This window comes from Bubalus bubalis, chromosome 2 (assembly GCF_019923935.1).
Source record: "Bubalus bubalis isolate 160015118507 breed Murrah chromosome 2, NDDB_SH_1, whole genome shotgun sequence".
Taxonomy (NCBI): Eukaryota; Metazoa; Chordata; class Mammalia; order Artiodactyla; family Bovidae; genus Bubalus; species Bubalus bubalis.
In genome coordinates this window covers 25,725,052-25,748,177 of record NC_059158.1, presented here as the reverse complement: position 1 = coordinate 25,748,177, position 23,126 = coordinate 25,725,052, and the positions used below count along the sequence as shown (strand labels likewise).

Here is a 23,126-nt window from a genome sequence, read left to right as displayed (position 1 = left end):
TATTTTATCTAACATTTCTAAATTTTTCTCAGTTCAGTAAATTCTCCGTTTCACTCCTCTTTTCATTTTTGTAGACAATTCTCTGAGAAATATGAGCTCTTAGACAGTGTGTGTGTGTATGTGCATCTTTGCATGGAAAATATTTGTGTGTGTGTTTTTACCTGAAAACTAATGGGTTTACTTTTAAATTTTAAAATTGTAATATTTGATTTTTTTGTGTTTCTTTCCCAAAATATTTTCACTAATCCTTTCATTTTATTTTTCAGAAAGACCACAGAAAATATTCGGTAAATTTTCTGACAACTCAGTATTCCCAAATCCTTTTATAATTATTCCTTTCTTGGTGTCTTTGAGATTATCTATCTTTTATCTATATGTCATCCATTGGCTCACTCTTCTCCTGGGTGTCTACACTTCCCTCCTCAAGTTTTTGGTTATCTCTCCTCTATTAACTTGTCTCCATTTCTTGTCCCTTCCTTCCATTCGTGCTCACTTCTTTCATTCCACACCATTTCTTCTCTATAAATACTGGCCCTTTTTTTGTACCCAGAGACCTTCCACAGTTTCATTGAGAAGTCATGAGACAAATGGCATATGATTTTTATTCTATCTATTTTTCTGGAATACATTCAAATTTTGGACCTCTGTCATGTGCTCCAAATATTAGGGCTCATTTCTTTGCAATAGACACTTTTCAAAGTTTATTACTTATGAGACAATAAACATGTGATTAAATATCCCCAATTGTTCTATCAAAAATGTGTAAATTCTGATTTTATTTAATGGCCATTTGTAAGCATGAAGCTGTCTTCCACTGCAATCAATCTTTTTACCCAAATGTTCACAAGTATACAGATATTTTACACAATTCTTACTCACATTTTTTCTACCAACTATAGTCATTCTCCTTATATTTTTGCATTTTTTTGGCATAGAAGTTAACTATACCATATAAAATTCTTTTATGGATGTAGAAGCAATTTATATTTTTAATACATTTCTTGATAATATAGACCTATTACTTAAAAAGCTATTATCCTAGAATACTTCTGTAAGGTTATTGCCCTCATTAATTTTAAAATTGCTTTTATGTTTCCAGGTTGAATGGAATTTAGGAATATACTTCTTTCATGTATGTGGCAGGCTTCATATAACTACTGCTACAGATACAGTTTTGGTCAGATGAATGTTTATATTATATGCTGCCTCATCACTTTTTAAGTATCTGTCTTGTATGTGAACATGCTTGCACTTTATTCTGAAAAAGAAGGTCTGTTGAAAGAATAATGATTGATTATATGTGTGTGTGTATATATCCCAGAGGAAGTCATGTCTACTTTCTCTCAAGGTGTCACCGCCTATCTTAACTGCTTTGCACAGTGGGTGAAAGTTGTACAGCAACGCTGTCTGTGATTGGTTTGATGGCTTTAGGAAACTTGTGGTTCCAATTCCCAGAAATATTAGTGAGCTTAAACTACAGAGTAAACTCAATGCTTCTAAAAATTTTATACTCATCTCTTCCTGATATTGTACTTTCATTTTGAATGTTAATTCTTTCTTATTTTTATTTTTCAGACAAGAAAGAACAGGGAAAAGGCAAGTTCCAATGATGTATTATTATTTCATATATACACATATATCTGTTTCACTGAATAGGTCTGGATACTATGATCAACTTCCCAGAAATTCCTGTTCCCATTTCCAAGATTGTGATTTCTCTAAACAATTTCTCACTAAAAGAATGTAAAGTGTCTTGGAAAAAAATAGCCATTTCCAGATCAGGTAGAAAATGTCAAACTTACTTGGAATATCTTGTTAAATGAACAGCAAGGAAGCTGCATTAGGCTTCTGGGGTCCTTTGAAGAGGACACAGGTTTCAACTTAAATAAGATCCCACTTCACAATGATTTTAGAGATTGAGCATCAAAGAAATACTGACTGGAAAATCTTAAACTCATCAAGTATGTTAAATATCTACATGTTGCTGATAATACACAGTTACATTGGTTAAGGTAGCAGGATATTAGGAAATTTAGTCATTATTCTGTGTGTATGTGTTATTCACTTAGTCATGTCTGACTCTTTGCGACCCCATGGACTGTAGCCCACTAGGTTCCTCTGTCCATGGAATTCTCCAGGCAAGAATATGGAGTGGGTTGCCATTTACTTCACCAGGGGATCTTCCTGACCCAGAGATTGAACCTGGGCCTCCTGCATTAAAATATATGTCTGTATTTTTAAACTTTCTGATATTAAACTTTATTCAAGATAACTTGAGGCCATCTGATTTGGAACTGCCATCACTGCCACTTAATATTTCAATTTCCTTCCTTTCATGTAACAAGGCTATATATGTCCATGGGTTGGGGCTTTTCAGGAGGCACTACTGGTAAAGAATTCACCTGCCAGTTCAGGAGATACAAGAGACTCTGGTTTGATCCCTGGGCCAGGAAGATCCCCTGGAGAAGGAAATGGCAAAACCACTCCAGTATTCTTGCCTGGGAAATTCTATGAACAAAGGAGCCTGGCAATCCCTGGGGTTGCAAAGTGTGGAACGAAACTGAGCACAGCACAACACAAGAACTTACCAAAGCTAACAAATCAAATAATAAAAGCCTCAGCTGAGTTCAGTTCAGTTCAGTCACTCAGTCGTGTCCGACTCTTTGCGACCCCATGAACTGCAGCACACCAGGCCTCCCTGTCCATCAGTAAAAGCCTAAATAATGCCCCAAAATGTCAATAGCATATTTTAAGAGGTAACCACCACAACTAATATTTCTAAAAAGTTTTCTCTTTCAGTAATTTCACTCCATTTCTAGTTTGATTTTTTGTAAAATATTCTGTGGGCAGAGGTGGGATTTCCTCCTCTGTTGGTACTTATGTGTGAGGTAGTGTGTATGTGAGTAAGTGTGTGTGTGTGCTTTTGCATGTTAATAGGTTTAATTTGGGGCTTATATTTAGAATTTTCAATGCATTTAATTTTCTTCACATCTACTTCCCATGATATTTACATTTATCTTTGTATTTTATTTTTCAGAAGATCTTCCCCAAAAAATTGGTAAATTTTCTCTGACATTTCCCATAACCATATAAATGACTGCTTTTTTGGTGTCTTTAGAGTTCCATTTACCTATATGGTTTCCAGTGGCTCATTCTTCTGGATGTCTACATGTCCCATTCACTTATTTCTGCTCATGGTCTTCTCTCACATTATGTTCTCTTCATTTCTATTTCTATACTTTTCATTCATTCTCAATCCTTCTTTTTCATTCAATATCTGTACCTCCCTATAAACATTGATCTTGTGTTCTTCCAGAGACTTGTCATATTTATTACATTATTAAGTTGGAGAGATGAAAGAAATTAGGCTGATATTCACATGGTTTTTATTCTATATATATTTTATGGACACTGCCCACTAATTTAGGACTTCTGTTTTATATAAGAACTATGAGAGCCAATTAAGATGCAATTAATTACTCACCAAACTTTAACAAGAACCCTTATTAGCTAAATATAGTTTTATTCCCATTCATTGGTCAAATGTGAACTGGAGGCTTAGTCTTACATGGCCTGTGAATATGTTATTCAAGTGTTCTCAGGTATACAAATATTTTACATAATCTTTCCTATCTTTTTTCTTTTAAATCAAAATGAATTTTGCTTATACTTTTATTAACACAATTATGAATTCTGAAAATTTCAATTCCTTTTAAATGTTAAAAAGAAAAACTTTCATATATTAAGGAAAGTTCATTGATTAATCTCTCAATTGAGAATGGTATAGGTCAATGACACAAAGACTGGAATTTTTCCAAAAATTTTTATAATATAATACAAATATAATCATTTAAAGTTTAACATTCTCCATTTCTAATGGTATTTTTCAATTTTTTTGTCAGACTGAATAGATTTAAAATACATCTACTTGATAAACAGATTTGGTCAGAGGGATGCTTTTACTATTTTCTTCCTCATCTCTCTTAACAACCTATCTTTGTGTTTTGTGTATTTGTACTCTGTTTTAAAATGAAAGAAGTGCCTCTAAAAGACCACGGATTGATATTGTTTATCCAACAAAGTTATATCAACTTCCTCTCATGATCAGTTTTCTGTTTAGCTCTTGTGCACCAAGCTCCATATGGAAGTAAAAGAATATTGCCTCTGATTGGTGAGGTGGCTTTGGAATCTTCTGATTCCAGTTCTTAGAATTATTGGTCAGTTTGAACTGTAGAGAAAATTATGGAAGTGTTTCAAATTTTTATCCTCTTCACTTACTGATATGTATCCTCATTTTGAATGTAGATTGATTGTTTTTCTTTTTATATAAGTGTAAACAGAAAAAAGACAAGTCCTAGTAATGTGTGCCTAGTCATGCTTTCATGTGTATTTTGCACCTGTCTTTAAGTATCAATGATCATCACCTTCTATTCCTGTATCTGTATATTTTGACATGATTTTGTCTCATTATTTTGAGTATGCCATTCCTCTTTTTAATTCACTTTCCTGTATTATTATTACTCTGAATTGTCCTGCATTTCAACACTTGTAGACAAATACTTTTGTCAAGTAAATTTTATTAATAATATGTCTTTGATGTTTCATCATTTTTAGAATGGCTAATGTATAGGTGTATCCCAAAATAATTCAAGAACCCCTTTCACTGTCATCTAACACAGCATTCATCTTCTATTAATGTGATTTAGATAAGATAAGCTTCATTCAAGTACATGCTAAAATAGAAACTTGCACAAAACAAATTCAATATTAATGGGTTCATGAAAATGTTATGAATAGAGACTCCTAGAAACCTAACACAGATCTCCTTCTGGAATAGTGTTTCACTATACTAGAACAGTGACTTTTGGTGACTATACATGACAAAGCTACTGCAATAACCAGAATGACTTATACATATATTTCATGGAAGTCAAAAAATGTATAAAGTTAACAATTGAATAATAAAAGCCTGCTGCTGCTGCTGCTAAGTCGCTTCAGTTGTGTCCGACTCTGTGCGACCCCATAGATGGCAGCCCATCAGGCTCCCCCATCCCTGGGATTCTCCAGGCAAGAACACTGGAGTGGGTTGCCATTTTCTTCTCCAATGCATGAAAGTGAAAAGTGAAAGTGAAGTTGCTCAATTGTGTCCAACTCTAGTGACCCCATGGACTGCAGCCTACCAGGCTCCTCCGTCCATGGGATTTTCTAGGCAAAAGTACTGGAGTGGGGTGCCATTGCCTTCTCCAATAAAAGCCTAAATAAGGCTAAAACCAGATCAATAGTATTTTTATAAGGTAAACAGCAGAACTAATGTGCCCCTGAATTTTTTTTTAATCTCAATTCACTAAATTCAGTCCTTTCCCCCCTTTAACATTTGAAATATATTTTCTGGACACAAGTGATCCTTCAACCACTGTTGGTTCACAAATGTGTGCAGGCACACATATGTGTGTGTTTATCTGTATTCTGATACATTTAACTTTCAGTTCAGTTCAGTTCTGGACTTCCCTTGTGGCTAAGCTGGTAAAGAATCCACGTACAGTGCAGGAGACCTGGGTTCAATCCCTGGTTTGGGAAGATCCTCTGGAGAAAAGAAAGGCTACCCACTCCAGTATTCTGGCCTGGAGATTTACATGGACTATGTCCATGGGGTTGCAAACAGTCGGACACAACTGAACAACTTTCACTTTCAGTTCAGTCTCTCAGTCGTGTCCGACTCTTTGCCACCCCATGGACTGCAGCACGCCAGGCTTCCCTATCCATCACCAACTCCCAGAGTTTACTCAAATTCATGTCCATCGAGTCAGTGATACCATCCAGCCATCTCATCCTCTGTCATCCCCTTCTTCTCCCACCTTCAATCTTTCCCAGCATCAGGGTATTGTCAAATGAGACAATTCTTCGCATCAGGTGGCCAAAGCATTGGAGTTTCAGCTTCAGCATCAGTCCTTCCAATGAATATTCAGGATTGATTTCCTTTAGGATTGACTGGTTGGATTTCCTTGCTGTCCAAGGAACTTTCAAAAGTCTTCTCCAACACCACAGTTCAAAAGCATCAATTCTTCAGCACTCAGTTTTCTTTATAGTCCAAATCTCAAATCATTATAGTCCAACTCTCACATTTAGTCCAATTCTCACATTTAATACATGGATATTTTTCAATAAATTTGAATTTTATTTGATTTTGTTTCCTATGTTATTTACATTGTTCTCTCCATTCTGTTTTTCAGAAGAACTTCAGAAAAAATTGGGTAAATTATCTCTGATAACTTTTTATTCCATTGTCCTTTTTAAATGACTGCTTTCTTGATATTTTTAACATTCCATGACTTTTTACAAAATGTGATCTATTGGTTCATTCTTCTTTTGTATGTCTACTGCTCCTTCTTCAGGGTTTGTGTTTGTTTATGGACTTCTCCTACATTAAATACTGTCCATTTCCATTTTCCCACTTTCTATCATTTCCTCATTCTTTTGTTTTTCTTCATTCCATACTGCCCCTTTCTAGAAACATTGGCTTCTCCTGTCTTCCACTGACTTGCCATAGATCCTTTATTAGTTTTGTGAGATAAGGGGATTGATTAGGCCAACAGATGTATGAGTTCCAGTCTGTACATACTGTTTTGAAAACATCCATTAACTTAGGGTCACTGCACATATTCCAAGTTCAAGAGGCCATTACTGTACAACTGATATTTTCCCAAGATAAAAGAAGATTCCAGATTTCATGAGTGAAGTTTCTTCCTGCATTATCCTGTCAAAGACTGTATAAATTCCACTGTCATTCACAGGTCACCTATGACCTTGGATCTCACTCTTTCACTGCCCTTGATTATATTACTCAAGTGTTCTCAGTCATACAAATATTTTACACAATTTTTTCTGGCTGTTTTCCCAACTATAATAAATGTTCTTATTCTTTTGCACTTTCGGTCACACAGTTATTAATTCTATGAACTGCAATACCTATTAAATGTTTGTAGAAGGATATTATATCAAGAAAATTTCATGTGTCTTCAATTCAAAATTCTTTGTGAATGACACAAAAAGCTATTTTCTTAACATGATTCTGAAAGATTTTTTCATAAAACATCAATATAATCACTAAAAGTTCAGCATCTTTCTTTTCCAAATTTTAAATTATATTTCTGTTTACAGGTTGAATATAGTTTGGGAACTTATATCTTTAACGCATGTAGCAGGTTTCATGTAATTACTACAACAGATGCAGTTTTGACTAATGAGTACATTTTCTATAGGCTTTTCATTACATTTTAAGTTCCTATGTCATATTTGTGTATGTTAATATGGTATTTTAGTCTGAAAAAGAGGAGATAGCCCAATGAAGGATGATTGACATTATTTATCCTAGAGGAAGTCTCATTTTTTTTCAGTCATGGTTTCATTTCTTAATTCCTTTTGCACTAAGGGTTTGTATGGAAAACAGCATTGCCTTTCATTGGTTAGATGGTCTTTCAAAAATTTTAGTTCCAATATTTTAGAAATAACAATCAATTTTTTTAAAGAAGTAAAGCTCATAGGATTTCAAATTATTCTACTCTTTTCTCTCTGATACTGTGTTTTCATTTTTAATGAATTGGTTTTTCTTTCTTCTATTTTTCAGATAAATATAAACAGGAAAATGGTAAATGCCTTTAATATATTTCACTTCATGCCTAGGCAATGTTTTCCTGCTTATTTTACCTTTGTCTTCAACTTCAATAATTATCTTCCTCAATGCCAATATACATATAGTTTTACATGTTCATGCTTTTTATTATTTTATTTTTTCAAATAAAATTAACTCTCTTCACCTGTAATTCAGATACAGTATTTGAAAGGTAATGCTTCTTCATCATTTCTTATGTATCTGTTTCATTATTACTGATTTTTCCTGTTACTGCAAACTCTGCATGTATTTTCTTTCTGCTGAGTAAATTTTAGTAACAATTTATCTGTAATATTTTGGTATTTTTTAAGGTTTCTGATCTGAACTTTATGTCTTTTGATTTATAACCGCCTTCACTGTCATTTAAAACCTTATTTCCATTTCTTTCATCTGACTATTTTTAAGATAAGTTGCATTTAGGTATGAGTTAAAATCAAAAGCATAAAATAAGATGATGCTTTAATTGGTTGAAAAAATGTTGTGAATAAAGGCATCCATAAACTTAACCCTGTAATTATAACTGACATATAATTAAGAGCAAAGAACTTATTAAGCACTAAGAACTTCTGTAAACATCCATATAATTTTAAAAGTGATCAAGAAAAATTGTATAATGATCAGAACAAAAATTCCAGCTTGTTTTCAATTCAGAAAATTCATTCATTTCCTCCTTCTCCATCTTTTGAAGAATATTCTTGGCACAAAAGGGAGCTTTCAGCCAAGTGTATGTGTGTCTATGTGTGTGTGTGCATGTGTGTTCACATGTGTGTGTGCATGCACGCATGTATTCATGCATATGCATGTGTTTACATAAGTCATTATAGGTTTAATATTAAACACATCCTTTCAATAAATGTGCATTTTATTCATATTTCTTTCTCCCAAAATTTACAGTGATCTTTCCTTTTTTTTTCAGAAGAACTTCAGAAAAAATCAGGTAAATTTTCTCTAACATCCACATCTTCCTAAAACACTTTTAAATAACTGCTTTCTTGATATCTTTCTATTCCATGCCTTTTTATAAACATGTCACCTTTTGGCTCACCCTGGATGTCTCCTGTTTCCACATGAATTTTGCATTATAAACTTTGTTCATACTAAGTGCTATTCATTTTGTTTCCCTACCTTCATTCTTCCTATTTCTTCTTTTTTAATTTCATACCTGATCTTCCCCCACATGCACTGGCCTCTTCTGTTTCTAGAAACTTGCAAAAGTTTCTCTATGAAATTTATGCAATGTAGGAGCTTAGGCTGATAGGCACATGGTTTCTACACTATATATGTATTTCTTGAAAATACCCAAAATTTGGACATCTATATTCTAAATCTGAAGGCCTATTACTACGAAATTGATACTTTTTCATACTTTAGGAGATGAGAGGAAGTCTCCAAACTTGCTGATTAAAGTTTCCTTCTATATTCTTCTTTCAACTACTGTGTGAATTCAGATATAATTCCTTGGTCAAAATTCATTCTTACACTACACTGAACATATTACCCCAGAGTTTCCTGGTATATATTATTTTACTTAAGTATTCTTAGATTTTTTAACTTTTCAACCACAAAAATTTTTCTTCACCTTTTTCATTTTTATTATCAGATCAACAAACTGTAATTCCTTTCAAATACTTATAGGAGGATTTTAATTTTAAGGAAAGTTCAAATATAATACATCTCTCAATTTTGAATTTTGTGTGTGAATCACATATGAAGCATGATTCCTGAGATATTTCCAAAAGATTTTTTAGTGAAACACTAATGTAATTATCATGTTTTATAACCTCTTTTTCTAAAGACATTCAAATATATTTTTGTTTTTAGAGGGAATTGAATTTAAGAATATGTCTCTTTAATGCATACACTAGTTTTCATATACTAAAAGATAACCTGAGGCACAATATCATTTTCAAGGGTTTACCTGAGTAAACATCAATTCAAATTGGCAGCACTAAACTGAAAGTGGTTAAGTGTGCTCTACCAAAAGAAACCAGGGGCAAGCTCTTTATAGAGAAAATAATGCAGAAGCAAAGCAATTATTTTACTGGTCATAGCTTAAACTGTTGCCTTATTTATGAAAGCTTATTTGACTGTGATTGGCAGTTGTTAAGTTCCATTTTCTTGGATTGAAGGGCATTGACTCTGGCTTCAGCTCGGTTTAGTCACTTAGTCGTGTCCGACTCTTTGTAACCCCATAAACTGCAGCACACAAGACTTCCCTGTCCATCACCAACCCCCAGAGCTTGCTCAAATTCATGTCCATTGAGTCAGTGATGCCATCCAACCATCTCATCATCTGTCATCCCCTTCTCCTCCTATCTTCAATCTTGTCCAGCATCAGGGTCTTTTCTAATAAGTCACTTCTTCTCATCAGGTGGCCAAAATATTTGAGCTTCAGCTTCAGCATCAGTCCTTCCAATGAACATTCAGGGATGATTTCCTTTAGGTTTGACTGGTTGGATCTCCTTGCAGTCCAAGGGACTCTCAAGAGTCTTCTCCAACACCACAGTTCAAAAGCATCATTTCTTTGGTGCTCAGCTTTCTTTATGGTTCAACTCTCACATCCACACATGACTACTGGAAGAACCATAACTTTGACTAGACAGACTTTTGTAGGCAAAGTAATGTCTCTGCTTTTTAAGATGCTGTCTAGGTTGGTCATAGCTTTTCTTCCAAGAAGCATGTGTCCTTTAATTTCTTGGCTTCAGTTGCCATCTGCAGTGATTTTGGAGCCCAAGAAAATAAAGTCACTATTTCCCCATCTATTTGCCATGAAGTGATGGGACTGAATGCCATGATCTTTTTTTGAAAGCTGAGTTTTAAGCCAGATTTTTCACTTTCGTCTTTCACTTTCAACAAGAAGCTCTTTAGTTCCTCTTCAATTTGTGCCATAAGAGTAGTGTCATCTGCATATTTGAGGTTATTGATATTTCTCCCAGTAATCTTGATCCCAGCTTGTGCTTTATCCAGCCCAGCATTTTGCATGATGTACTCTGCATACAAGCTAAAGAGGCAGGGTGACAATATACAGGCTTGATGAACTCCTTTCCCAATTTGGAACCAGTCCATTGTTCCATTTCAGTTCTAACTGTTGCTTCTTGACCTGCATACAGATTTCTCAGGAGGCAGATAACATGGTCTGGTATTCCAATCTCTTGAAGAATTTTCCACAGTTTGTTGTGATCCACACAGCCAAAATCTTTGGCATAGTCAATGAAGCAGAAGTAGATGTTTTCTGGAACTCTCTTGCTTTTTCTATGATCCAGTGGATGATGGCAATTTGATATCTGGTTCCTCTGCCTTTTCTAAAACCAGCTTGAACATCTGGATATTCTTAGTTCACATATTGGTAAAGCCTCGCTTGAAAAATTTTGAGAATTACTTTGCTAGTGTGTGAGATGAGTGCAAATGTGGTAGTTTGAGCATTCTTTGGCATTGCCTTTCTTTGGGATTGGAATGAAAACACCTTTTCCAGTCCTGTGGCCACTGCTGAGTTTTCCAAATTTGCTGGCATATTGAGTGCAGCACTTTCACAGCATCATCTTTCAAGATTTGAAATAGCTCAGCTGCAATTCCATCACCTCCACTAGCTTTGTTCATAGTGATGCTTCCTAAGGCCCACTTGGCTTCACACTCCAGGATGTCTGGCTCTAGGTCAGTGATCACACCATCGTGGTTATCTAGGTCATTAAGATCTTTTTTGTATAATTCTGTGTATTCTTGCCACCTCTCCTTAATCTCTTCTGCTTCTGTTAGTTCCATACCTTTTCTAGCTTAGGTTTTGCTTATATAAGTTATCAAAATATTAAAGCCATTTCACTCTAATGGTCTGTGTTGAAATATTTAACACATATGACTACTGCTGCAGATAGTTTTGGATAGATGAGTGCTTTTACCATGCAATTCCCTATCATTTTTTGAGCGCCTGTCTAGTGTGATCTGCATATTTGCATTTCTTTCTTGTTCCTACATCTGGAACATTTACCTCTGCTGCTTCATCTTATCTGAAGTTCTGTTTGTGTTTTTCTGTATGTTAGAATTGGACATAACTGAGCAACAAACACACACACACACTCAGAGGTTAGCTACATTCCTCGACCTTGGAGAAGTGACCCTCTGTAGGGGATGTCTTAGGTGTCCCAGTAGTGCACTCCCCTTGCACCACTCAAGGGTCAGGGATCAGCTGCTCCCAGGGTAAGGTCTGATCTGTTTGTTTGTTTGTTTTTATTATTTAATGGGAGAAAATTGCTTTACAAGGTTGTGTTGGTTTCTGCTATACAGCAAAGCTAATAAGCCATAACTATACATATATCACCTACCTCTTGAGCATCCGTCCCCTCCCCTCCCCCCATTTCATCCCTCTAGATCATCACAGAGTGCCAGGCTGGGCTCCCTGTGTTGCACAGCAACTTCTCACCAGCTATTTTACACATTTGTCGTTCAGTCACTCAGTTGTGTCCAACTCTTTGCAATTCCATGAATGGCAGACTTGTCAGGCTTCCCTGTCCTTCACTATCTCCCAGAGTTTGCTCAAACTTATGTCCATTGAGTCAGTGATGCATCCAACCATCTCATCTTCTGTTGCCCCCTTCTCCTCTGCCCTCAAATTTTCCCAGCATCAGGGTCCTTTCCCAGAGTCGGCTCTTCACATGGTAGTGTATATTGCAGGCTCAGTTCCACTGACTGTGGGATTGTGGTTTTCTTGCTTCTGACATCTGCTCCCTGGTAGATGAGTCTGGTCTAGAGGTTTGTGTAGGCTTTCTGGCAGGAGGAGCCAATGCCTGACCACTGATGAGTAGAGCTAGGTCCTGGCCCTCTGGTGGGTAGGGCCATGTCAAGGGGTGTGTCTAGAGGTGGCTGTGGGCTTAAGAAATCTTTGGACAGCCTGTCTGCTGATTGGTGGGGCTGTATTTCCCCCAGTTGGTTGTTTGGCCTGAAGCATCCCAGAACTGGCTCCTACCAACTGTTGGGTGGGGCCAGAACTTGGTGTTAATGACCTAAGCAAGATGTCAACCTCCAGTGAGAGTTCATGCACATGAATACTCCCCAATATATCCACCGCTGTGTCTATTCCCCAGAGTAAGCTACAGCTGTGCCCCCCTTATGTTCCCAGGAGAACTTCCAAGACCAGCAGGTAAGTCTGGCCCAGGCTCCTATGAAGTTACTGTGCCCTCAGTACTGGTACATTTGAGATTTTGTGTGCACCCTTTAAGAATGAAGCCTCTTGTCCCCCAGTCCTGTGGAGCCCCTGCAATTTAAGCCCCACTGGCCTTCAAAGTCAAGTAATTTGGGGGCTCCTCTTCCTGATACCAAACCCCCAGGCTGCAGAGACATGGGATTCAGAACTCTCACTCTTGTGGGAAAACCTGTGCAATACAACCATTCTCTAGTTTTGGGTCACCCACTCAGGGGATTTTGGACTCGATTATATCACAAGTGTGCCCCTCCTACCATCTCATTGTGATTTCTTCTTTGTGTTTTTAGTTATAGAAAATCTGTTTGGTAAGTCCCAATGCCTTTTATTGATGGTTGTTTAGAAGATAGTTGTGGTTTTGATGTGCTCATGAGAGGAGAGGAGTTCAAGGTTTTTCTACTCCACCATCTTGTAAGCAATCTTTCTGCATTTTTTTCTTAAAAAGGTGACAGTTCAGTTCAAGATGAATGATTGATATGATTTATCCCAACAAATCTTATGATATCTCCTCTTAGGTTTTGTTTCCTGTCTTAGTACCTTCTTTTGTGTAAGCGATGGGGGTCATGTAAAACACTATTGCCTTTTATTGGCCTTTGAGATGGGCTTTGAACCCTGTAGTTTCAACTTGTCAGAGATAGGAGTCCTTTTGAAAACTATGGATGTGTTTCAAATTTTTGTCCTTTTCCTTCCTGACATAGTGACTTGCTTTTAAATGAATTGATTCTTTCTTTTTTTTATTTTCTGCTAAGTATGAACAATGAAAAGGTTAATCCCATTTATGTAGTTTACTCTGTTATCTAGTCATTATGTCACCTCTTGTTGTTCAGATGCTAAATCATGTCTGATTCCTTGTGACTTCATGGACTACAGCATGCCAGTCTCCCCTATCTTCCACTATCACCTTGAGTTTGCTCAAATCATGTGCATTGAGTTAACGATGCTATCTAACCATCTCATCCTCTGTCATCCCCTTCTCCTTTTGCCTCTAACCTTTCCCAGCATCAGGGTCTTTTCCAATGAGTCAGCTCTATGCATCACGTGACCAAAGTATTTGAGCTTCAGCTTCAGCATCAGTCCTTCCAATGAATATTCAGGGTTGATTTCCTTTAGGATTGACTGGTTTGATCTCCTTGTACTTATTTCTTCAATTATCAAAGAACATTTTCTGCAATTCCAATCTACATATGTGTTAAATGATTTTTTTTCTGATGATCCTGTGATTCCAACTGAAGTTTCACATCTTCATTTGTTATTCAGTTTTCACCATTATCGTTGGCATAATTTATCCTGCCATTCCAATCTATGTATACAGATCTTTTCTGTAAAATAAATTTTTATTAATAATATACTTTAGAAGTTTATGGTATTTTTTAGAAAACTTTTGTGCTACCTTTATCCAAGATAAGCTCAGGTAATATTATTAGAGCCTACTTCACCTGCCTTTTAATATTTTATTTCCCTTCCTTTCATTTCATTGTATAGAAATTATAAGATTTTCTTCACTGTAATTGTATAGCAATATCCTCATTTTTCCCATGAGGAAAATTGGGTTAGAAGGCATAAAAATTCAAGAAGGTTATAACTTGAGAGACATGAATGAGTATTAATAGATGGTTAAGTCTAGAGAATACAAGAATAATGGGGAAAGGAGGAAGCAGTGGAATTAATACCACCAAAGAGGTTTCTTCAAAAATGTAGGAAAAGCACGTATGTACTTTTATGTCATCGTTGTTGTTTAGTCTCTAAGTTGTGTCCAACTCTTTTGCAACCCCTCTTCTGTCCATAGATTTCTCCAGGGAAGAATACTGGATAGGGTTGCCATTTTCTTCTTCAGGGAGAGAATCTTCTGCAGCAGATTCTTTACTACTGAGCCACCAGGGAAGTCCTCTACTTTTATGTAAATATTATATAAAAGCTTAAAACTTATAACATGCAAGAATGTCCAAGATACTTTTTACAACACATGAATTCTAGACAAGAGCTTATCTCTTGAAATGTATATGTAAGCTTTTTAAAGGACTTTAATAAAACCTGAAAGTGAAGTGAAAGTGTTATTCATTCAGTCATGTCTCACTCTTTACGACCCCATGGACTATAAGCCCACCAGTCTTCTCTGTCCTTGGAATTCTCCAGGCAACAATACTGGAATGGGTAGCCATTCCCATCTCCAGGGAATCTTACCCACCCAGGGATCAAACCTGGGTCTCCTTCATTGCATGCAATTATTTATCATCTGAACCACCAGGGAAATCCCATAAAGCCTAGAGTCGCATTATAGGAATAAGATTAAAAAGAAACTGCTTAAAGAATGATCTTCTAACATTTTTCTCATGTAATATTAGCATTACTTTATCTCCATTAACTCATATTTTATTAAAAGTGCCTTCAAATACATGAATCTAAAATAAACATTAATTTATTTCATTAATTTTCTGCTTGCTTATAAAATATTTATGTGCTGATAAATGGTGTACTTATATGTAAGTTAATAGAAATGGAAGTTTCATTACAGTCCTAACTTCAATTCTTTGAACTTCTTCTGAGGTACATGATAAAATTGAGAGTGAGTTTATCAAATCTAATTTTAAAAGTTCTCTCAACTGACAACTCAATTAAATTTCATTGCACTATTATTCAATGTAAATAGAAACCATCAGACTTCAGGAAAGATGTCAGTTCAGTTCAGTCGCTCAGTTGTGTCAGACCTTGTGACCACATGGACTGCAGCACGTCAAGCTTCCCTATCCATCACCAACTCCCACAGCTTGCTCAAACTCATGTCCATTGAGTCGGTGATGCCATCCAACCATCTCATCCTCTGTCATCTCCTTCTCCTCCCGCCTTCAATCTTACCCAGCATCAGGGTCTTTTCCAAACAGTCAGTTCTTCCCATCAGGTGGCCAAAGTATTGGAGTTTCAGCTTCAGCATCAGTCCTTCCAATGAATATTCAGTACTGATTTCCTTTAAGATGGACTGGTTGGATCTCCTTGCAGCCCAGGGGACTCTCAAGAGTTTTTTCCAGCACCACAGTTCAAAAGCATCAATTCTTCAGCCTCAGCTTTCTTTATAGTCCAACTCTCACATTCATACATGACTATTGGAAAAACCATAGCTTTGACTAGTCATACCTTTGATGGCAAATTAATGTCTCTGCTTTTTAATGTGCCAGCTAGGTTGGTCATAGCTTTTCTTCCAAGGAGCAAATAAGCAGATTTTAATTTCATGGCTGCAGTCACCAAAGATTGTACTCAAACATTATAGTCATTTGCTTTCTTAATGCCTATGACATCTTCTAAAAAGATATTCTCAGGACTTAGTGTTTGTTGACTACAATTCACAAATTGTTTCACTTAAAGACAACTGGTTTAATCTGATATAGAAAGACTTGCAAAATTCAAAATCAGTTTCAACATACTACTATGGAGATAACATTTGTTATGGAATTATTTTATTCCTTTATTAAATATGGATTTTGTCCAAATCTTCAATTCTGAATGTCCTTAATATTGTTCATAAAATATGTATGTATGGGATAAAATCCTCGCTAGCTTTTCTGCCCTAATCATTCTTCTTTATTTATTCAACTGGGGAAATTCACTTCCTTTCTCAGTTTTTGAAGATAGAACTATGCTTCCTTGGCTTTTTTTTTTTTTTCCAGGAGTTTTTGTTTGTTTTTTTTCTAATCACATTCATCCTTCCAGTTTACTATGCAATGGAAATTTTCTATTCATTTTCATTTTCTATATTGGTTTCTCTTGATATTTACATGAGATTTCCATTTTATTTTTCAGAAGATCTTCAGAAAGAAATTGGTAACTTTTTTCTGACATTCTTTTTTACTAATATATTTCTTTGAAAAAAAGTTTCCTGTCATTTCCTGTCTCATTACCTCTTACTCACTCCTGTCTTGCCTTTTTCTTCTCGTGGATTTCAAATTACCCTATCTGTTTTCTTTTTAGCTTCCTGAACTCATTCCATGTTAAGTTCCCTTTTCATTCTCTCAGCTTTTGTTCACTTTCTTTCCTTTCTATGCTTTATTTTTAGGCTTCTTCTATTAATATATCCCAAGTGATTACTGGAATTTTATAGTAATTCACTTTACAGTAGGTGAGATAAAGGAGATTAAGCTAAGAATGATGACAGAAAGTTTCTTTTAATTTGGGTTCTTCAACATGTGCTCTGATATGGAGTGCCCATTGTTTTATGCATGATATTCTTCTTGTTTATATGGGAAAGTTAAAACTCCAAAGTTGCTGAGTGAGATGTTTCTTTTTTTTTTTTTTTTTGTATATTATGCTATATATATTGATGTCAAGTTAATTTTGAGACTTACTAGTCCATTTTTCTTGACTATATTCTCAAGTGATTTAAGATGTATAAATATTTTTTGCACGACTTTGCTGGATTTTTTTCCAACCATAATTATTGTTGTTCTTTTATTTTTATTTTTACCTTTTTAATCATTAATACTTCAAGGTCTTTATACATACATTTTTTTTCACTCAAATAAACTTCATGGTAAACCTAAAATCTAAAGTTATTTTCCAAGTTATTCCTATACTATTTTGGTATTATATCATAAGAATTATTAAACTCTCGTATCCCTACATATCAAATTATATTCTTCAAATTGTAGAAAGGTTTTTAGATGTAGTAGGCTTCAGAGATTTCTTTAGTTGCTTTTAAAATGGACATGGCAAAACCAATACAATATTGTAAAGTAATTAACCTCCAATTAAAATAAATAAATTTATATTTAAAAAAATAAAATGGATATTACTTTGTCAACTTTCAGACACTACTGGCATTGGCAAATGTATGTGCAGATGTATGACTTTTCTTGAATCTTTTTTATGATGTTAAGAAAACATTTTTTTAAATTAATTAGTTAACTTTATATATGTGTATTTATACTTGTTTGTTTTCTCTCAGATAGGAGGAAGGCTCAGTTCAAATTAGGTGAGTAAAACTTATTTCCCAAGAACCTTTATTCTTCTAAATCTCGGATTCTTCCACTGTAGAAATTGAATAGGATTTAGAAATGCAACAAAAAATGCTTATAGTAGGCAAAAAGCATTTGAAATGTTATCTTCCTAAATTCTAGTAATTTCAATAAATTATTTTCAAAAGACAAACCATCAGTGATTCAGCATGTTTTTCCTTCTCTCCCCTTCCTTCCTTAATTTATTTCATGTCCTCTCCTTCCCACTTCTCCTTCATCCCTCCCACTTTTTATTGCTCTATGTTTCTATCTACCCTCCACCTGATCATTTTTATCATTGTGTTTTCTAAAAATGGAATATGAGAATATAAGATAAAAAAAGGAAGTCCAAAGAATGCAGAAGAAAATATATGACAAAGACAAGGAGAAATGAAAAAGACAATGAGAAAAAAATGGAAGAAAAAAAGTAAAGTTTCCTATTTTGGTTTTTGCAGGCTGGAGGGAGTCAACATTATACCCTGGTGAGTGACATGGATTCTGATAAAGACTGTCCTATTGCAAAATATATTTTAAATGAATACCTACTGTATGCAAAACAATACAATAAAAACAAACAAAACTCCAAAATATGCATTCTATGAACTCAATAGATTACTCAGTATTTTAAAAAATAATAATGTATTTAAAATATTAAATTTAGCAATTTGACCATTATTATTTTCTTTTTTTGTTTGTTTTTTAATTTTATTTTATTTTTAAACTTTACAAAATTGTATTAGTTTTGCCAAATATCAAAATGAATCCGCCACAGGTATACATGTGTTCCCCATCCTGAACCCTCCTCCCTCCTCCCTCCCCATACCATCCCTCTGGGTCGTCCCAGAGTTCAGTTCAGTTCAGTCACTCACTCAGTTGTGTCCAACTCTTTGCGACCCCATGAATCACAGCATTCCAGGCCACCCTGTCCATCACCAACTCCCAGAGTGCACCCAAACCCATGTCCATCGAGTCGATGATGCCATCCAACCATCTCATCCTCTGTCTTCCCCTTCTCCTCCTGCTCCCAATCTTTCCCAGCATCAGGGTCTTTTCCAATTGGTCAGCTCTTCGTATTAGGTGGCCAAAGTATTGGAGCTTCATCTTCAACATCAGTCCTTCCAACGAACACCCAGGACTGATCTCCTTTAGAATGGACTGGTTGGATCTCCTTGCAGTTCAAGGGACTCTCAAGAGTCTTCTCCAACACCACAGTTCAAAAGCACCAATTTTCTGTGCTCAGCTTTCTTTATAGTCCAATTCTCACATCCACACATGACCACTAGAAAAACTGTAGCCTTGACTAGACAGACCTTTGTTGACAAAGTATTGTCTCTGCTTTTTAATATGCTGTCTAGGTTAGGTCGTAATTTTCCTTCCAAGGAGTAAGCGTCTTTTAATTTCATTGCTGCAATCACCATCTGCAGTGATTTTGGAGCCCAGAAAAATAAAGCCAGACACTTTTTCCACTGTTTCCCCATCTATCTGCCATGAAGTGATGGAACCAGATGCCATGATCTTAGTTTTCTGAATGTTGAGCTTTAAGCCAACTTTTTCACTCTCCTCTTTCACTTTCATCAAAAGGCTCTTTAGTTCCTCTTCACTTTCTACCAGGCATAGTTGGCTTACAATATTACATTAGTTTCAGGTGTACAACATAGTGACTTCAAAATTTTGTAGGCTATACTCCATTTAAATTATTATAAAAATTGGCTATATTTCCTATGAAAGAAAGAAAGAGAAGTCACTCAGTCGTGTCCGACTCTTTGTGACCCAGTGGACTGTAGCCTAGCAGGCTTCTCCGTCCATGGGATTCTCCAGGCAAGAGTACTGGAGTGGGTTGCCATTTCCTTCCCCAGGAGATCTTCCCAGCCCAGAGAAGCATATTCCCCGTGCTGTACAATATATCTTTTAGGTTTATTTATTTTATACATAGTAGTTTGTACCTCTGAAACCCTAATATTATTCCTCCCCCATTTCCTCTCTCCATTGATAATTATGTTTGCTCTCTATATCTGTAAGTCTGTTTCTGTTTTGTTACATTCACTATTTTATTTTTTAGATTCCACATATAAGTGATAACATACTCTATTTATCTTCCTCTGTCTGACTTATTTCATTAATAGTAATACCATCCAAGTCCATCCATATTGTTGCAAATGTCAAAATTTCATGTATGTGTATACACACACACACACACACACAGGAACAGTAATCAGTATGTGTGTGTGTATATATATATATATATATATATATATATATATACACACACACAAAGGAACAATATTTAGTCACTTGTAGTATATATATATACTAAATTCAGGTGTAGTATGAACAATGGGGTGCATGTACCTTTTCAAATTTGTGTTTTCATTTTCTCTGGTTATATACCCAGGTGTAGAATTGCTGGATCATATGGCAGTTCTATTTTTAGTGTTTTGAGGAGCCTTTATACTATTTTCCACCAGTTTACATCCATCAACCATTTACAAGGTTTCCTTTTCTCCACATCCTAGCCAACATTTATTACTTGTTTTATTATTTTTTAAATGACATCTCAAATCATGCTTTGAGGATAAGTAAAAAATCATCTCCTATAAAGTCTGAGGAAACCACAACAAAAAGAATTTATTTGGTCAGACATATCATAATCTCTATTTCTTTTCCAACATCTTAAATAGATTAGGGACACTTATCCTATGGGAATGCTGATTGAAGAAATCAATTCTTCAAGCCAGACATAATTTAACAGACTGTGAAGAGAGGTGCAAGTATATCAAAGAATATTTTCTTTGGTTATTATCATTTATAAATTAATCCTTGAGAATTTATACTCATAATCTGAGCAGATGGATGTATTTATCTATCAGATGGGGCTTCTCACATTCATATGTTCCTTGCAGATTGGAGGAAAGAAGAGTTCCAAGCTGGTGAGTATGATGGTCCAGGGGGGACCCTGCTCCTTGTGGGGTAAGAAAGGAAGATGGGTGAAGATGACTTGGATTTTCCCAGGGCCAGAGAATTTCTCACAGAATGGGGACCCTCTGGCCCAGGCCTACTGAGACTCTTTCCATAAACATGATGATCTAATTGTTTTTGCAGTAAATGTGATTCTTGATGAAGCCACTGCTCATCCCAGCCTCCTCCTGACTGAAGAGGGGAGAGGAGTAACCTTGCAAGAAATACAGCAAGATCTACCCAGCTCCACACAGAGATTTGTCTCCGTTCCCTGTGTGCTGGGTCAGCCACAAATCTGTTCAGGGAGATACTACTGGGAGGTGGAAGTTGGGGAACTGCATTCCTGGGACCTGGGAGTTTGTAGGGATAATGTATCAAGAAAGGGGACTTTCCAAATGTCCCCACAGAATGGTTTCTGGGCCATTAGGCTCTACCAGGAGGATTACTGGGCCCTTACCATCTCAGAAACTCATCTTACTCTAAGAGAAAAACCCCTTAGTGTGGGGATATTTCTGGATTATGAGGCTGGAGATGTATCTTTTTATAATATGACAGATGAATCCCACATTTTCACATTTTCCAAACAGACATTTTATGGTGTCCTAAGACCACTTTTCAGACTTTGGTTCCCTGACTCTGGCCCCTTGACCATTGTCCAGGTGGAGTAGAACACACTGATGTTGTAATTCATGTGCCTACAGCTCCCTGAGAAAGTATAACATTGGGCCCAAGTGATCATTATAATTCTCCCCACTGGCCACAAAATGATTTTTTCCCCCTCCTGCATATTGGTTCATTCTCAAGGTGAAGCTCTGTGAGACTGACTGATTGTCGCCTCTCATATCACTTCTTGCTTCTTCCTTAATTATAAACTCCTATTATTACTCTGCCTGTGACAACCTAGTATAAAGATTAAATTTTCTAGACTACCAGCTGAATATCACTAAATGATGACCAGTGCATTATAGATTTATTTTTCTGTGTAATTTCTGGGATGTTTCTTTAAAGGAAAACTATGTGCTTTTCTCATTGTTTACTTTTTATGATGCCTGAATTAATCTATCATTAATGAAACATCTGTGACCATGTAGAGATCATGGATGGCAGACAAGATACAATGGCTTAGGTTTTTGATAACTTGTGAAACTATTCTATTACTCAGTTCCTAAATTATCTTCAGTGAGAAATAAACTGTTCTCTCTCTAAGCTTTTTATACTTTGGATTTTTGTCATTTATTATTGAATTTAATCCTAGTTTGTATACCCTCCCTTTAAGGATGGCAACAGATGACACCCACAGTTGAATATTTAAGTGAAAGAGTAGGCATAAAGTCCTGTACTTGATTTCTTAGCAACTCCTACTCCTCCAGTGTATGAGTCAAGTTAGGATCTCCCAATTTCTCCTGACTCATCAGACCTTCCTGACTTCACTTCCTTCTCTTTCCTATTTAGATGCCAGGGTTAATAATTTTAGGTATTCTTTTACTAATAAGTGAAAATTCCTGATCTCATTGTCCTTTCACATCTGCTTGGAAAGAAATCCCAAAATGAATGAATCTATTATTCACTTCTCATACTGGAAGTTGAACATGCTATAAAAATCCATACAGATGAGTAGAGTGGTTACTCTATAAATGTGCAGTAACCTGTCACAACTTGGGCACTGGCACTGTTGATGGCACTCTTCTATCTGGCAATCTTCCCAAGTGTCTCCAGTCATTTACAGTCCCTTGCCTTTCCAGTCAATTTCATCAAAAATTCCACTTTTTAAAACTTCTAACTCTACTCCCACCTAATTCTCAGTATAATACTGTATTTCCATTTTGAAAAAACAGTAAAGATAATAACAAATGAATCAATCAGAGGGGAATTGTCTCATTGTTGTAATGACAAATATAGCGAAATTATCAAAATCTCCCAACTCTACATTACTCCTCACTGTTACATTAAAAGAAATATCCCTCCTCCTTTACAGGGAACACCAACTTATCTCTCCTCTCTACCCATCTTTCCACCTTATACTATCTTACATGGTACTAAGGTCCATCAATTATTCCTCTCAGTGTTCCGACTAGTTTTTCTACCATAAACTTAAAAATTTTAAATCTTGTCCATCTTAAAATCAAAACAATGCAATTTTCCATCAACTCTACATCTTCTTATTAACTCTTTTGACTCTCTTTCATAATCAAACTTCTCAAAACATTTATCTAAAGTCTCTGTTTATATTTCCCTCATTTTTATTTTCTTAGTATACTCTTTGATATGCAAATCCTCACCACCAATACCTCACTGTGTGACCTTATTTGGAAATAGGGTCATTGTAGAT

The 23,126-nt window shown here is 35.7% G+C and overlaps 1 protein-coding gene across 1 annotated transcript; it reads left to right on the top strand.

The window, feature by feature from the left end:
* Nucleotides 1–12,769: 12,769 nt before the first annotated feature.
* On the top strand, nt 12,770–22,072 carry LOC112578748 (butyrophilin subfamily 1 member A1-like). The gene is made up of 6 exons (XM_044925030.1): nt 12,770–12,800; nt 16,653–16,673; nt 17,794–17,820; nt 18,298–18,324; nt 20,743–20,769; nt 20,942–22,072. The coding sequence occupies exons 1-6, from the start codon at nt 12,770–12,772 to the stop codon at nt 21,463–21,465; spliced, it is 657 nt and encodes a 218-aa protein (XP_044780965.1). The 3' UTR covers nt 21,466–22,072.
* The last annotated feature ends 1,054 nt before the right edge of the window (nt 22,073–23,126 follow it).